Here is a 17,794-nt window from a genome sequence, read left to right on the forward strand (position 1 = left end):
ATTAAGAATCTGGTAGTAGATGACGACACATGGATGAGTATTTCAGAAGCTGAAATGTAGCTGTATTTCAAGCAAGTGGAAGGACATTGTCAAGCTGTCAGGGACAACTAACTCATACAGGTAATACAGGTAATACAACTTTTATAATACACAGTTGGAACCACTCCTTAGAGCCAAGTTCAAGTGAATCCGACAAAGCATAAAACATCTCCAGAATCGCCACGAGGATGGACAGACTCCAGAAACAAGAATCAGGAAACAACTAAGTAAGTCTTAGCACAACTCCCTGATGAGCTATTCATCTCCTTCATACTTTGGCCTGAGCGTGCTCCTTGCTCTATGGGAACCATAGAAGCACAGTTAGGAGGACACATGTTGATCTCCTCTGAAAGTCAAGGTGGTCATGATTGCATGAAGAAGTTACTGGCCACTCCACCATGACCAATCTGTACACCACGTCTGCTGACAACAGAAGCCCTCCTGTAAAAAACAAGTGTGGCAGAAGATTCAGCCAACACACATATTCTGAAGAGATGGATCAGAGTGTTTACAAACTGTACAAAAAGATCAATGTTGAAGACACATTATATTATCTAAATATGCATAATTTTATTTGATACTTTATATTTCTGATAAAGAAAAACAACAGCATACCAGTTCCAAACAGATACACTGAGAGTATAGGAGCAGTTAGAAATTAAGGACCTACTAATATTGATTTTCACTAATGTAACTTGCAGAATAAGACATTATTCTGTCACTTTCAGCTGTATTAAGAAAACCTACGAAATTCTCATTCCCTTGTTACGGGGTATTGTGACTTTAATTGAATGTCTTACCTTAAACTGGGTTAATATAATCTCGGAAGTATGATATCATAATTTTTTTCCTTTGGTCACACAGAATCACACAGGCTCTAGCACACAGCACCACTGAGTTGGGAAAAAGAAACAGAAATACAGGGAATTCACTGGTTCTGAGTAAACACATCTGATTCCACATCTGATTCTACATCTGGGCAGGTTTTAGGATCTCTTACCTACCTCTGGAACCCTACTTATCTTAATACCGATAAAAAGATATAAAGTAGGTCAGGTCTCCATTTTAATGCTAAGCATATTTTTGGTTTTACAAAGGATAATTTTAATAGTATCAAAGACACTATCACAGGCTAAAGGCTGAATTGTCTTGAGCTACTAGCATGAGAGAAAAAAATTCTGAGCAATATAGGTTTACATAAAAGATTTAAAAGTCTAGTATTAAAATCTGGTTTTTTTCTGAAAAAGTTGGAAATTTGTAAGAACTCCTGGTAATAGTATGCAAATACCAAGAAAACTGCAGGGAAAAAAAAGACCAGAAGCCAGTGGTACTTAATTAGAGGTCTCAACCGATTGTTTAAAAATCTTGAACAAGGAAGTACACACACTTATACATTCAATTAATTCACATGCCTTTTATCTGATAGCAAGGGTTTATTTCAAATCTATTGCCATGAACAAAAAAGAACAAAGACATCTGTACACGTTTGCAAGCCAAAGCTGCTATGAACAAAGCAAGTGAGCAGAAGAGATACAACTTCTGGTGTTATTGAAATAGCCACAGAAATCCAAGGACAAAACCGAAGCCAAGTATCCTGGATAACACATTAATTTCACAGAATAATGACCACTTACAAAGGACAATCACTGTCGGTTGTTCAGGTATAGAATATGATACCATGAACACATAACTGAAAATGGTGGAAAATACATTACAGTTTTACTACTGTGAGGTAGTCTTTGATTCATACCATATGGCTTTCCAAGACAAGCATGTGTGCACATCTGCACATGTGTGCACAAATGCTGAGGTCTCCAACCCACAATTGTATCCATCCCAGTTTCCTAGCAGGAGTAAGGAGAAGACAGGAGGATTCCAGTAAACACTAAATTCATAGTTTTTCAGAATCATTCAGGAAAGCTAATCATACTGGCTCACTATTTTTGTCGCAGAAACCTGGCAATTAACACAAACTGAGATAAATTAAGGCGTGAAGATAATACCTAGTATCAATATAATACCTAGTTATATTTGCATTTGTTCTCTTTACAAGGCTTAAATAAACCCCTAAAACCTAATAAAAATCAACTGTACTACCATGTGAATAATTCATTACAAGGAAAGTAATGTAAATGTATGTATGTACATACATACAATGGATGTATCATTAAGTTCTTGGTTTCTCCCCTATTCTCTTTAATGTGGTATAAAACATATAGCATTTGCATTTCCCAATAAGGCAAAGAGGTCCAGTGAATGAAATACATGGCTCCCTCATAAAATCATGGGTCATTAGTCTGGGTTTGGGAAAAAAACAAAACACAACCAACCACGAATTAGCCTAGGAGCACAGAGAACACTATTTACAAGTTCAGTTAGTTATTAGCAAACTTCTCTGAAATCAACATTCACCCACGTGTCCTCACTTTTTGAACATAATAATTGCTTCTTATGGTATTTTCTGCATTGGGACTACAGACAAGTACTGACTTTTTAACAGCACCTTGGATTTGAAGTGTTTTATCCTCCTGCTGCTTAAGAATATTAAATGAGATTCTGATGTTACTAGCAACATCAAGCTTGCTAGTATGTTTGAAATACAGATTTGTTTACATGACTACTTTTGAAAACGTAAGTTGTCTTCTGGCAGACTAAAATAAAGTTAAAAATTAAACTCAACTCAATAGGACAGGGAAGGTGAGGGAAAGAGGAAGAGGAAAAGGAAGAAGCTTCTTAGTAACTTGTAGCTGGAACCCATTCAAACTTTATTTCCTATATAAGAACTTTAACATGCCATCCTATTGTCTTTATGCTTTTTCTTTTTACCTTTTTTTTTTCCCCCTCTCGTTACTTTTGTTGCATAGAGAGATATATACATTCAGAAATCAAGCTTGCCATCTGTCTTGGGGACAACTGGCTGTGTATCTACTTCCAAAACAGTACCAGGTAGGGGCTGTCTGCATCCCCCAGAGGCAGAAACCCAACCCAGGCTGCTGATGCCCCACCGCGCTGCCCACTGCCAGCCAGCTTTCTGGCGCCACTCTTTGCACTCATGCAAGCGTGACAGAGAAAAGCATGGAATGGCAAGAAAAGGGTGACTAAATCTGAAAACTACTCCACAAGAGTCCAAGAAGAAACTACCATGACTGAGCATCAGTAAATTCATTAAAAGCTCTCTAATCATTAAAGTAAAAATGGCATGAATTAAGTCCCGACTGTCGTGTGGCCTTGGTTTACTTCCCAGCCCTGACCTAGAGAGGGTGCCACCTTCGTCACGGCACTTTCTCTTTAATCCTGACCTTATCTTCTGCACAGCAGAAGTATCTTCCTCATCCTGTGACTAGACAGTAAGCAACAAGTGTTTCTTCACCAAGGAAGACAGACCCTTTTATTAATACCAACTTCTACTATACACTCAAGATGCTAAAAAAATAACTTAGAGCTGCAACCCAGCAAGAGAAAGCAAATTCCTTTTGGCAAACGTACACATCACCTTCACAGAATCACGGAATTGTCAGAGTTGGAAGGGACCTCTGGAGATCATCTAGTCCAACTCCCCTGCCAAAGCAGGATTGCCAAGAGCACATCACTCAGGACAGCATCCAGGTGGGTCTTGAAGATCTCCAGAGAAGGGGACTCCACACCCTCCCTGGGCAGCCTGTTCCAGGGCTCTGGCACCCTCACTGTAAGGAAGTTCTTCCTCATATTTGAATGGAACTTCCCATGTTCCAGCTTGTGCCTGTTGCCCCTCGTCCTGTCACTGGAAACCACTGAAAAGAGTCCAGCTCCATCCTCCTTCAACCCACCCTTTAGGTACTTGCAAACATAGATAAGGTCTCCCCTCAGCCTTCTCTTCTCCAGGCTAAAGAGCCCCAGCTCTCTCAGCCTTTCCTCATAAGAGAGGTGCTCCAATCCCTCAATCATCTTAGTTGCCCTACGCTGGACTCTCTCCAGTAGTTCCCTGCCTCTCTTGAACTGGGGAGCCCAGAACTGGACGCAGGATTCCAGTTGTGGCCTCACCAGTGCAGAGTAGAGGGGGAGAATGACCTCCCTCGACCCACTGGCCACACTCGTCCCTACGCAGCCCAGGATCCCACTGGCCCTCTTGGCCACAAGGGCACATTGCTGGCTCATGGAAAGTTTGCTATCCACCAGGACTCCCAGATCCTTCTCCTCAGTAGTGCTTTCCAGAAGATCCACCCCTAACCTATATTGGTGCCTGGGGTTCTTCCTCCCCAGGTGCAGGACCCTACACTTGCCCTTGTTGAACCTCATGAGGTTCTTCTCTGCCCAGCTCTCCAGACTGTTCAGGTCACGTTTCAAAGCCTTTGGGCTGTTAAAAGCTCTTCTGAATTTTAAAAGATTTGGAGTAATGAAGGCTGCACTTTACTATCTTTACAAAGACACACCAGAAAGTAAGCAACGATCAGCCCTGCAACCCAATACTGTCAGATGCTATTTGTTTATAGCTAGCCCCCGGATGTACCAAAGCTCTTTCACAATGGACTGTCTAAAGTATATCCTTACTAGCTGTTAATCTGTACAGCGCTGGGCATTTGTTCTTCCTCCAATTCAATATATACCTCCTTGGAAATTATAATCGTTGTAAGGCACAGGCACACAGATTAAATAATATCTGGACTGAAGAAACACCTGAGAGAGTTTGGCCATAAGAATTTCAGCTTTAATATTCTCCACCATGCAATTAGGCTAGGGGTAAGGGAAGATGACACTTGATCTATTCCGAGTGGCTAACGGATTCAAGACTTGATACTTGAATGCATTAGATATTGAAAAGCATTCTTGTTGATGTGCAATCATCCATGGTAAACAAAGATTCTCTGCTGCTCTGAAGGACTCTACAGGGCTATCACATATTTATAAGAGCTTGTATATAAGCTGTCAAGAGCTTATATACACTCTTTTTTGATTTTTCTTCACCACAAAAGAATTTATGAAACTATGGAGTATTCACTTAAAAGCATGCATTAACTCACACGTGAGAATAGCCAACACCTTTCTAGGACACCACCACAAAACCTGCTCTGCTGTCTGTTACCTAGTCCCTCACCCCTCAAAAGCCAAGGATTTTTTCTGTGCAGAAAGTCAGCTTGTGACGTGACACTGCTTCAATCCCTTTTCTAATGACAACATCTGCTGAGAAGGCTCACCCAGCTCTTTCAGCAGCAACAGTTAACCATGCTTTAAAAAAAAAAAAAAAAAAAAGAAATTGTTACTCAAAGATTAACTACATACTCACAGCTAAAATTACGAATTAAAACAAGATCTCCGACAAGATTTTGAACATTGCTAAAGAGTGCCAAGTAGTTTTCACTGAGGTAAAGCTTCACAGAGCAGATAGCTATTCAGAACTGATCTAAAGAAGGAAGCCCTTACCTAATCAAATGTCTGGAAAAACTAATAGTTTTCAACATGAATTTTAGTACATCAGGTTGTCTTCCTTCAATAACTGATTTTTAAAGTATACTTTTACCAGTTTAATATTCCAAAGCTTGCTGCGGTTATAACTCAATAGCCTGCAGCAATAAGTAAACTTGAAATTCATCCCATCAGCTCTTGCTCCTACTGCTTCAGGCTGCTTGAAGCAAGTGTATCTTTTACTTTTCACGTAGACTGCTAACAACAATATTTACATCAAGTAAGTTTAAGGCCATAGTTCCCTCTAAAAAGTTTTAACTAGCAGTACATTAAAGAATGAAATAACTATCCCTCTAAAAAGTTTTAACTAGCAGTACACTAAAGAATGAAATAACTATCCTGTCAGAACAAAGGAAATTTTAACTTTTGCAGAAAATGAGCTTCTTCATATTAAAGTTTTAATAGTAGGGGAAAAAGTTAAGTGTCCTCCCACACAGGCACCCTGCAAAACAACAAAAATACAGCTCTCATTTCAGACATCTGTGTTCCTGGCTCCTGTAAATCATACATCATGAACCTAGAGACTAGCTCAAACTTAAGTTATTTGCCAGGCCCTCAATTACAGCACCACACGCTGAAATACGCTGAGTTGCAAGAATACGCCGGGTACCAGCAGTAAAGCTAAAAGAGCAAGTATATTGCTGTGCTTCACTGTGTCTGTCAACATTATTACCACAAGTAGCTTTTTAAACTGCTGTAATCTTTGTCCAGGTCAGCATGCTACTCAGCAGGTTTCAGAACTTGCCAGGAGCGTAATTCAGAGGGAAGCAGAGGGAACAACTATTGCTCCCATTTTGAGCTGATGCCACCCATTCTGCAAACGCAATGCGGCGCCTGGACAAGTTTATCACCCCGCTGCCCAGCGGCGTGTTCCGCCCTCCTCCACCTCACCCCCTGCAGACCATCAGTCCTCTCCAGAGCTCCCGGACCCATTTATTTCCCTAGCGGTGCTTGCCCAACTCTAAGAGAAATAAGAAACAGCTATGAACACTCCCTAGCAGACTCTCCTGCCACTGTGCAGCAAAAGCACTCCAAGATACGAGAGGGCTAACAAAGGGACAGAAGGAGGAAGGGCAGGGATAAGGTGTGGAAATTTCTTCTCTCTCAGCAGACACCCTAATCTAGGAGACATCAATGCAGAGGTGCAGTAATTAAGGAAAGCAAGGCACTTATCCGGAAGAAAGTGGGAATCACTTCGGCTGACAGACAGTGCTGAGAGGAGTGACCAGACACTATCAGGCGTCACGCGCTAATTACGCCAAATTGTACATTTGCAGCCAGCCAACAAAAGTTATTCTACCAGAATGCTATGCTAAGTGCCAGGTACCGCCCTCCACTCCTCTTCAGTGTTTAAACAGGCCAAAGTGCATCACTTCCCCCGGAGCTCTTTGGGACATACAGAGAGCAGCGAAAAGATGACTGCCCATACTCTGCAACTGGGAGAGACACTCATGAGACTGCATCGCACAGTCACTTGAGCTGAAACTGTGCGCGAAGGTCTGTTTAAACTACCACGCAGGGTACGAACTGGAGTACCTGAGGCAGGGATGAGACAGATGTCTCCTGATGGAGACAGAGATGGCTGCAGCTGAAAGCGTCTCAAATCGTCTGCCAGTACCTAGGTCCAGGTCTGCCAGTACTCACTGCTCTAATGCCATTTTTCGATCTACTGTAGGCAAATTAGTTTTCAAGAAATTCTTTACTCTTTTTCTTGGAGTAATGGAGTGGTATCACATTTTCAGACAAGAGCCATCTCTTTTGAGCAGTAACTTCTACAACACCTAACTTGCTAAATGTTATGCCCTACATCTTGTGTTGGGGTTGTACAAATGATTTACTCCTGCATCAACTGGGTCTGCTGCCACCAAGTCTGTATTTTCCTTTACCAGCTCCTCTCAGCCCTTTCCTCTGCACCAGCATTTGCCTAATTCCCAATGAATCCAATTGGGGAAGAGATCCAGGTGAAGACTGAACTGGTGCATACAGGAGTTTTCAGTTAGATAACTTCCTCGATCTGGTTTACCACGTTGCTACACAACTGCGAGTGAGAGAACAGACAAAGGTGAGAGTAACAATGAAGCTTAATCCAGAATAAAATTGGGAATTTTTTGGGGAATCTTTTGGGAATATAAAGCTAATTAAAAACATGGAGAAAACCTCATGTAGACAAGCCCAAACAACTCTGCAAGCCTCCTTACTGGTTTCCAAACGTTTCTTGTTGTTTATTTACTTTTGGGAGCAAAACACTTAGGCTTACAAGCATAATGCTACAAATACAAATTGTTTGGAAATGTAAATAGACAACTGTCAGCCTCACCACCATCCCTGGAAAGATGATGGAACAGCTCATTCTGGGCATGATCTCAAAGCATATGGAGGAAAAGAGAACTATCAGAAGTAGTCAACACGGATTCACCAAGGCGAAATCACGTCTAGCTAACCTGATAGCCTTCTACGATGGCATGACTGGATGGATAGATGAGGGGAGGGCGGTGGATGTTGTCTACCTTGACTTCAGCAAGGGTTTTGACACCATCTCCCACAGCATCCTCATAGGTAAGCTTAGGAAGTATGGGTTAGATGAATGGACAGTGAGGTGGATTGAGAAATGGCTGAAAGACAGAGCTCAGCGGGTCATGATTAGTGACACAGTCTCTAGTTGGAGGTCCGTAACAAGTGGTGTTTCCAGGGGTCAGTACTGGGTCTAGTCCTCTTCAATATATATTCATCAATGACCTGGATGAAGGGATGGAGTGTACCCTCAGCAAGTTTGCTGATGACACAAAACTGGGAGGGGTGGCTGACACACCAGAAGGCTGTGCCACCACACAGCGAGACCTGGACAGGCTGGAGAGTTGGGCAGAGAGGAACCTGATGAACTTCAACAAGGGCAAATGTAGCGTGCTGCACCAGTACAGGTCGGGGGCTGCCCTGCTGGAGAGCAGCTCTGAGGAAAAAGACCTGGGAGTCCTGGTGGACAACAGGATGACCATGAGCCAGCAATGTGCCCTTGTGGCCAAGAAGGCCAATGGCATCCTGGGGTGCATCAGGAAGAGTGTGACCGGCAGGTCGAGGGAGGTCATCCTCCCCCTCTGCTCTGCCCTGGTGAGGCCCCATCTGGAGCACTGGGTCCAGTTCTGGGTTCCCCAGTTCAACAGGGACAGGGAACTGTTGAAGAGGGTACAGCAGAGGAATACAAAGATGATGAAGGGCCTGGAACATCTCTCTTATGAGGAGAGGCTGAGGGACTTGGGTCTTTTTAGTCTGGAGAAGAGAAGACTGATGGGGGAGATCTGATCAACACCTACATATACTCACAGGGTGGGTGTCAGGAGGATGGGGCCGGTCTTTTTTCAGTGGTGCCCAGTGACAGGACAAGAGGGAATGGGCACAAACTTGAACATAGAAAGTTCCGTCTAAACATGAGGAAGAACTTCTTCACTTTGAGGGTGGCAGAGCACTGGAAGAGGCTGCCCAGGGAGGTGGTGAAGTCTCCTTCTCTGGAGACATTCTAAACCTGCCTGGACACGTTCCTGTGCAACCTGCTCTGGGTGGACCTGCTTTGGCAGAGGGGTTGGACTAGATGATCTCCAGAGGTCCCTTCCAACCCCATAGCATTCTGTGATTCTGTGATAACTCTTGTTTCAGTTTTGAAAAATGCAAGATAACCCACCAGCCAAGTAATCCATGAGCGTGTGTTCCTTTACATAGCTTAGTACGTGGTATTTATTCAGCAGCTCTAAGGCTGAGCCAAAGGGCAACACCATGCTAATGAAACTTCCAGTTACATTATTTGAAGGAGGATTTATCTGACTAAATGGGAGTACAAACAGCGCTGTCTAGGCTGCCATGCTAGTCAGTGGAGATCCACACAGCACGATTCATCTGAACAAAGTGCTTACTGCAGGTGACAGGAATGGCACTCATCTCCATTAGCTGAAAAGATTAGATCTTCACATCTGCAAAAGGACCATAGATGACTAGCAAAGATGTAGACACTTGCAGACTGCAGACACCCAAGTTAGGCAAGATGCCTCCTACCCTGGATGACAAATGCATATCCCTTGCATGAGAGGTTTTACATTCACATATCAAGCACAAACTGAGAGATGAGATGTTTGTATCTTAACTTTACACAACTGTTCACAGTATGGCAGAGAGCAAGGGGGCTGGGCAAAACTGCTGATACATTAATGTCCTCCCAGCAACAACCCAGATACAGCATTTAGCTTAATTTGTTGTTGCTTTATTATCAAGCAAGTCTCAAAACATCATTTGATAAATACTTGTTGCTGTATTAGTATACGCCCTTGCTTATAAAGGATTAAAGACACTTTTTTTCCAGTAATGACAATCACAAGGGTGGGATGAAACAAAAGGGAGCTCCCAACACTGCTATCACCTCTGTCAATTACTGCACGAAGAAAAAAGGCCTCTGTCTTTTTTAATAAAGGAGTATCTTATGCCTCTACCTCTTACTTATCTCAGCACTTACTGACTGTCAAAGAAAGCTTCCCTTTACTGTTAAACATTGCTACTCCACTACTCACACCTACCACACAGCACAGTAGTTCTCAGCACTTCTGCAGCTAGAACTTAAGAAAACTGGAAGCATTTTGCACCTTACTGGATTCAGCCCCTTTGTTGCCCTCAAGCCAAAAGGATGCTGCCACGTCCTTCCCCTTGGCTTCCCCTTCGTGCCCCATTTCCTCCCTGCTAACTGCAGTTGCTGCTGTGTCTCCTCAAACCCTGGTTTCCACAGGGCAGAAAGCCTGAGAGTGGCCCCTACAAGAGTCACCCCGAGTCCAGCAAGGCTTACGTGGGGTCCCCTCTATTGTTACGTACTCTTTCCTCCTCGTCTGAAAAACGACCGTTCCAGCAGCATAGTAGAGTCTTCCATAGTGCAGGTTCCTACTCACAGTAACAGGGAGGCTTCAGCTCCTAGTGCAAGAGGTGTACAGGTAATAAATAAAGACAGGACTTCACTCCCTAGCATGCCTCCACAGTACGACACAGGCAGTGACAGCTCACAGAACTGCAACATCACACAATCATAGAATAGAATCATAGAATGGTTTGGGTTGGAAGGCACCTTAAAGATCATCCAGTTCCAACCTCCCTGCCATGGGCAGGGACACCTCCCACTAGACCAGGTTGCTCAAAGCCCCATCCAACCTGGCCTTGAACACCTCCAGGGATGGGGTATCCACAACTTCCCTGGGCAACCTGTTCCAGTGCCTCACCACCCTCACAGTAAAGTATTTCCTCCCGAGATCTAATCTAAATCTAACTGAAATATCTTTCGGTTTAAAACCGTTCCCCCTCATCCTATGGCTACACTCCCTCATAAAGAGTCCCTCCCCATCTCTCCTGTAGGCCCCCTTTAGGGACTGGAAGGCTGGTACAAGGTCTCCCCAGAGCCTTCTCTTCTCCAGGCTGAACAACCCCAACTCTCTCAGCTTGTCCTTGTAGCTGAAGTGATCCAGCCCTCTGGTCATCTTTGTGGCCCTCCGCTGGACTCATTCCAACAGGTCCATGTCCTTCTGTGCCAAGGACTCCAGAGCTGAATGCAGTACTCCAGGTGGGGTCTCCTCAGAGCAGAGGGGTAGAATCAGCCTCGACCTGCTTGCCACGCTTCTTTTGACGCAGCCAAGGATGGGGTTGGCTTTCTGGGCTGCCAGTGCCCAGAAGTGTTGCCAGCTGATGTTGAGCTTCTCGTCCACCAACAAATCCTTCTCCTCAGGGCTGCTCCCCAGCCTTTCTCCAGCCAACCTGTATTTACGTCTGGGATTGCTGTGACCCATGTGCAGGACCTTGCACTTGGCTTGGTTGAACTTCATGAAGTTTGCACGGGCCCACCTCTCAAGCCTGTCCAGGTCCCAGGATTTTTTTCCTTCAGACCATCTCAGATCTGTTGCTCTTTAAGCTAGCAAAAAAGTGACATAGGTATATCCAACTCAGAATATTGACATTTTACATGAAATAAAAATGTTGCTTTATGTTGAAATATACTTAAATACTACTTTCAAGGGCTCAGATTCTCCATTATATTAAATATGATTGAGTCTTAGTATTTTGAAGTGAAAGATTCAATGCACTTATTAAAAGCAACAAGAAATTGCAGCATGTTCACATTCTTATGGCTCTGTATTAACAAATGTATACAGATCTTTCTGGTTTCCAATAAAACTAAAGATGGTGTATGTAAAAAGCATGTGTATGATGCTTATTAACCATCCACAACAAGCCAGATATTACATTAACTGAAAACTTCATGTAAACCAGCTTACAGGAAAATATATATGGAATTTCTGAAGGAAAAAAAAAAAAGCACTCTATGGTATTTCACAAACAAAATGTTTTAGTGTACATTATTAGCATGTACTATACTTAGTATTATTAAACTCATTTGTTCTAGTAAATACAACCCCTTACACAGGCTTCTTGCCTCCCTTACTTGTGCTCCCTGACAGGTAAATGGTAAAACCACCGAGACCTGCGGGAGAGGTAGAACACTGACAGTACAGTTCCCTCAGAAGTTAGCTTTCTTCAAATCTAAAGGCAGAGCTGACATACACTGGAGCAACAGGAAATTAATCCTACAAAAAATGTAGCTTGTGCAAGGTGATCAGCGTATAAGGTAACAGAAATACTGAAAGTGGACACTTTGATTTCAAGTTTCAGGTGTTCTGGAGGGATGATTTAGTTTGCCTTTGGCTGACTGGAAAAATAACTCTCTCTAAATTATAAGTTCAAGGTACAAGACGCAATTGTATTGATCAGATGTACTAGAAATGAAGCATCATTCCCAACCGTACTGGTATCTAACAGCCAAACTTCAAGCAGGGTTGTTAAGAAATGCCACTAAAGCTAAACCACTAAGCTGGCAGGTACTGTGCATACCTGTACTGACACAACCTATGTATTGAGTTTCCTCGCCATGTATTTTCCGCTCAGTTTTCTTCATGCACCAAGACTGTGGCTAGTCATTGCCCACAGAAGACAAGAGTAAAAGACTAATTTGAAGTTTGTACTAACAGGAGGCAGAGTGACATTTCTGCTCCTCCATCCACCAAAACCATTGGAAATTTCTTAAGTTTTCCAACCAACCTAAAAGCACAGTCCTTCCTCCTCCCCAGCACAAAAATACATATACCCAGACTTCTTCTTAACAAGCATATGGTAAAACTGTATTTCATTGCCACCTGAAGCCTCTCCTGTAGAGAGGGGACTGCTATTTGAAACCATTCACTTGGCTAGAAGTCCCTAAAAATTGCATTAACCCGGTTCTAGTCTGAAGCAGTAAGAGGTGTCAGTCTGAGGTTGAAAGAAAAAAAAAAGACAAAAGAGAGGGGGGAGGGAAAAGGTTGCTTTAATCTTTGCGTTAGGTAACACACAGCAATTAACACCATCTCAAGACAGAAGCTGAAAAAAAAATACAGGGAAAAATAGCACATGAATTCGCTGTCACTCCACAAGTGCATACACACATCATTTAAGGTAAGTTGAATCATTTACTGCAAGGTATTTCAAGGCAAAGAGGTGAACACAAGTGTTTAGCAGAAGTAGACTGCAGTTTTAAACCCTCAGCTCACCTAGGTAACTTGTTCATCTGACTGAGAGAAATCAGTTATTAGGCATTTGCAGGCATTAGTAGTTCAAGGTAAACATTAAAAAAGCAAAACAAAAAAGAAATAATCTAGTGCTTACCTGGATCTGATAACAGATAAAACCAACGAATACTTCATCCACATTAAGATTTTACAATACTATCTAATACTAAGTAAACAATTTGCTCCTCCACTAAAACAAAATAGCATCTTTTGTACTGCTTTAGAGCAATTTAGCTTCTACTCTTATGAGTCCATTTGTGGTCTCAATGAAATAAATGTTTGCATTTGAAGGTCATTAGTAATTTGCAGCTGGCTGAGAAGAGACAGTATGGCAGTGCAAGATGAGAGAAAGACTTCATTTCTGCATCATTTAAACTTGATCATCACAGCTAAAACTGCAAGCTTGGGATAACCGGGTTAAAAAAAAAAAAAAAGAGCCAAGAACTTGAGGGTCTCCTCACAGCTGTTACTGTGCTGTCCAGAAAAGAAGCCTTTACAAAATGTCCAGCTGAAGTGGTTGTGAAATGAGCTTTCACAATGTCAAGTAATGGTTGTTTGCAGGCAGGCGGACAATTCCAAACAGCAGCACTCAAGCATCCTGTCCTCTGTGCACACAGAGGGAGAAGATACTGCAGACTCTGACTAAGGAGTAACAGCTGAACTTTTATTCATCATCATACTTGGGGAAAAAAGTATCCGTCTGGCCTCATTCTGGGACTACAGAGGTGGGACAGCCTGAGCATATTCATCTGCTAGTAGACTAGTCCTTGAACTGGGTGCTATTTATTACTTGAAGAAGTTACGAATAACATTTATTTTGAAGAACTAAGGAAACATGATGACTAATTAAAACCAATAACCACTGCAGCAGCCAGAAATCATACCGGACTTCTGCAATACAACCCAATATTCTAGAATTTCTCTTAAAAAGAGCCTTCCTAGCATCTACGAATGAATCATCCTGATCTTCTACTGCAAAGCAAAATTTACAAGTGACAAAGAATTTTAACCCCTTCTCAAATTACACTGATTTTGCCTCTGTTCTCCCTAGTCTAGCATTACCTCTTCATATAACTCTTAAATTCCTATTTGCCAAGGCTCCCTAAGTTTAAAAGAGATCTGTTCATGTGAAGAAAACACTGTGTATTTTGTCTGTACTCAGACAAATCGCCAATTCCCAATAGGAATGCAGCTTAAGAGTTGGATTGGTTTTTCTTGTTTTAATTAAAATTTCTACACATTAATTTCAGCATTCAAACAAATTTAAGTTCTGGAATACCTGATGGAACAATTGAAAAACAAACACACAAAAACCCACTAAAAAACCTCAAAATCATAATTTAGTCCTCATCAAAAACACTTGTCGAGTTTTAAGTATTTGAGAGAAGTTGGAGAGGTAAAGCCTTACCAATCTTAAAGTGTTCCTTCACTTTGATTTCTAACAACCTAACAACAGGAGCTTTAAGCATCAACACTGACAAAAACAAACAACTCACCTGTGTGTGGATTTTACCACATTAAAGAAAGTTACTGAAACTTAGAGGGTACCTCTGTGACCTTCAGAGGCCAACAGATCTGCATAATGAATCAAGTAATGTAACAGCATGCAAAAGTCATACAATTTTCTAAATAGGGTGATAAATGCAGAGCTTAATTACCAGTACCATATTCACAACTTAAGCAGTCTGGCCAAGCAGAATTTGAAGCCGGGGCTGTCTGAACACACGGCTGAGAGCAGCAAAAGAGAGAAACGCTTGATGGAAAGCATCGCTCCTCATCCCCTCCTTAACCAGAACACTGACTACAAATCCCACCTTCCAACAGCTCCAAAACCAAGACCTCTTTATTTGGCCTGTTAACATCAGCATGGAATATCTTAACTAAGTTTCATGTAATCTGTTCCACCATAAGGAGGGCTCTCCACCCTAGTCTCTTGTAACCTGTCCAATAATAAATATTGCAGCTGAAGCGATTACTCCCTGATGGCACCCTCTAGCTTTCTCACCTCCACCTTTATTCCAAGTCCCTTGGATTTTCACTCGTCTCTTCCCAGCCACAAGGGGAAAGTCAGTCATCTGCAAACATTCCAGCATTTTGGCAGTGGTCCTTCACCTGTAGCTATAACTATCACCATGGTGCTGAAAGGGCAGGAGGGAAAAACAGTTGGTTTTGGTTTTACAACTTTTTAGGCACTTACTGTCCTCAGTATGCAAACCAGGAACGTGCCTGGTAGTAAAACTCTTTTCCCCAGAAGATATTCCCACCTGATGATTAGGAACTTACTCGAAGCTATAAGCTGGCATTGCACACACTTTCAAAAAAAGACTCATGGCATGTAGCTGGTAACAGCAGCTAGCAGAGCACCCTTCAATATGAGATTAGCTCTACATACCCACTTACCAACGTACATATCCAAAGAGTAAAGACTGGGCTCATAATTAGACTTTGGAAAGTGATGCTATCCATGAAAACTCAGATGTTCTTACACAGAAGATAAAATTAGACCATTCTATTTAGATAGAAATGTTCTCTACTCACCGACATAGCTGCTATTACTTAAATAATCAGCTATGAGGCTTGATGTGGATGTACAGAGACAAGTCTTTTCACATACCATAAACTGAGCTTGACAATAGATGATGAGATCGACAGGGCAGTTGAAAGGCACTAATTCTGCCAATACCTCACCACCTTGATCACATATATGAGAGAGATTTTCCATATGATACAAAAATTACAATAGATTTTCATATTACCTTTGTATCTGAAGTGCTAGCTTCAAGGGATGAACACAGTTCTGTTTTTCTAGCACGCTTATCAATAAACTCAGTATAGTCCCAAGTTTACTGGACTTGGGAGTTACAGTTTAGTACTTCTTATTCCAGACCTGCTATTGTTTTGTCCTTAAAAAAAAAAAAAAAAAGGCAGAATCTGACATTACATTTGACATCAGATTTCCTGGCATGGTAGGTTTTGCTACAAGATACCAATACCTTTTGAGTACTCCATGAGAGCACAGGCCCACCTGGACCTTACTTAGTATACCACAAATACAACCACAAAAGAGAGCCCAGAAAGGTTACTTTTAACATTTTCCTTCATGTGGTAAGCATCGCTTATCCATTCTTACTGACATACAAGACAGGAAAGCTTAGAGGAAACAGGACAGGGTGTACTCTTCGCGTGGCGTGCTTTCACCCCACAGCAGCGGGAAGGAGACTGCCGACCCACCGTTACGTACCACCACCTCTCACCCCAGATGACACATTTAGCCCCTTGACAACACACACCACGAGGCTAACGCTGACCACAGGGGAGGACGCGTCTCCCCCGCCGTATGCATTTTGTACCCTTCGGTGGACAAGTTTTCTGCTTCCTAACAGCCCTGGTCCCAGCAGGAGCGATGCTGCCTTAGGGTCCCTGTCAGAGCCCGGTGGAGGGGTACCCTCTTGCCACCAAACGCCAAGGGCAAGAGCAAGTGGGGCACGGGGGATCGTCTCCCCCTGCCGGGTTTCCACACGGGCTGAGGGCAGGTGCACCTCGCCGTCGAGGGGACGCCTTGCCACGGCACCTGTGAGGAGCCTGGCAGAGACCCCTGCCTGAGGTGCCGGGGGCGCCGCCGCGGCCTCCCGGGGGGGCTCGGGCACTGCCCCGCTGCGGCTTCTGCTCCCGCCCGGGAGAGAGCAGAGGGGGAGGGCGACCCAGCCCGGCCAGGGTAGCGTCTCTCCCCGGCTGCTGAGGGGCGCAACGGTCGCCCGGCGCCGTGACAGGCCCCCGCCCGGCCGGCGAGCAGCCCACCGCGCCGAACAAAAGGCCCGGCCGAGGCCCGGAAACGTCCCGGGGCGGCAGGCCGAGCCTCGCCGCCAGCCCGGGGGGCTCGAACCCACAGCCCCACACAGCCGAGGGCAGGGCCTGCGGCCGCCGGTGCCCCTCAGCCCGCCTCTCACCGCCGCGTCGGGCCCTGCAGCGGGCACGGCAGGGAGAAGCGGGGGTGAAGGACGCAATGCAACAGCTCCGGCGGCGCGGAGGGGAGGCGGGGGGGCTGCACAATGCGGCCGGCGGCAACCCCTGCCCCTTCCGTTAACAAAAGCTCCCCAGCCGCGGGGCTCCCCCCCGCTCCGGGGCTGCCTTCACCTCCCCGGGCCTGGGCGGGGGGTGGTCTGCAGCGGGCGGCGCCCCGCAGCCGGCGGGCACTGGGAGCCGGGAGAGGTCTCGCACCGCCGCCCCCTACCCCCTCCGCCAAACCCCCCGGCGGGGCCCCCCCTCAAGTCTGCCGCTGCCCGCACAATACACCACCGCCCCCCCCCGCTCCCTCCCGCCACCGGGGCCGCCGCACAAAGCGGGCCGGTCCCGCCGACCTCCCCGCACCGACCTTGAGCCGCCTCGGGCGCCCCTAAGGTTTTGGTCACCGCCTTCCACACGTTGCAGCCCAGCAGGCAGAGGAGAAGCGCCGCCGACCTGCTCATTTCCACCCGCTGCCGCCAGCCGCCGCCAGGGAGGGAATCGCCGCCGGAGCCGCTGCCCGGAGGAGGAGGAGAAAGAGCCGCATCAGGGGCTGGCCTGCTCCGCGCCTCCCTCCATGTTGCCGTGCGCTGCCCCTCCTGCTTTCTCCGCCTGCCGCATTGTCGTCCCGCCGCTGCGCCCCGGCCTCCGCGGCCCGCGCTGTCCCCCCCGGGCGGGCGACGGAAGGAGAGGCGGGAGCG

General features: G+C 44.9%; 1 protein-coding gene across 1 annotated transcript in view; it reads right to left on the minus strand.

The window, feature by feature from the left end:
- The window catches only part of FAM171A1 (family with sequence similarity 171 member A1), a 103,220-nt gene extending 85,663 nt beyond the window's left edge, over positions 1–17,557 (minus strand). The window contains exon 1 of the mRNA XM_074157342.1: positions 17,464–17,557. Coding sequence (XP_074013443.1) covers positions 17,464–17,557 — 94 coding nt within the window. The remainder of the gene's footprint in view (positions 1–17,463) is intronic.
- Positions 17,558–17,794: the final 237 nt, after the last annotated feature.

The sequence above is a fragment of the Numenius arquata genome, chromosome 12, assembly GCF_964106895.1.
Source record: "Numenius arquata chromosome 12, bNumArq3.hap1.1, whole genome shotgun sequence".
In the NCBI taxonomy this organism is placed as follows: domain Eukaryota; kingdom Metazoa; phylum Chordata; class Aves; order Charadriiformes; family Scolopacidae; genus Numenius; species Numenius arquata.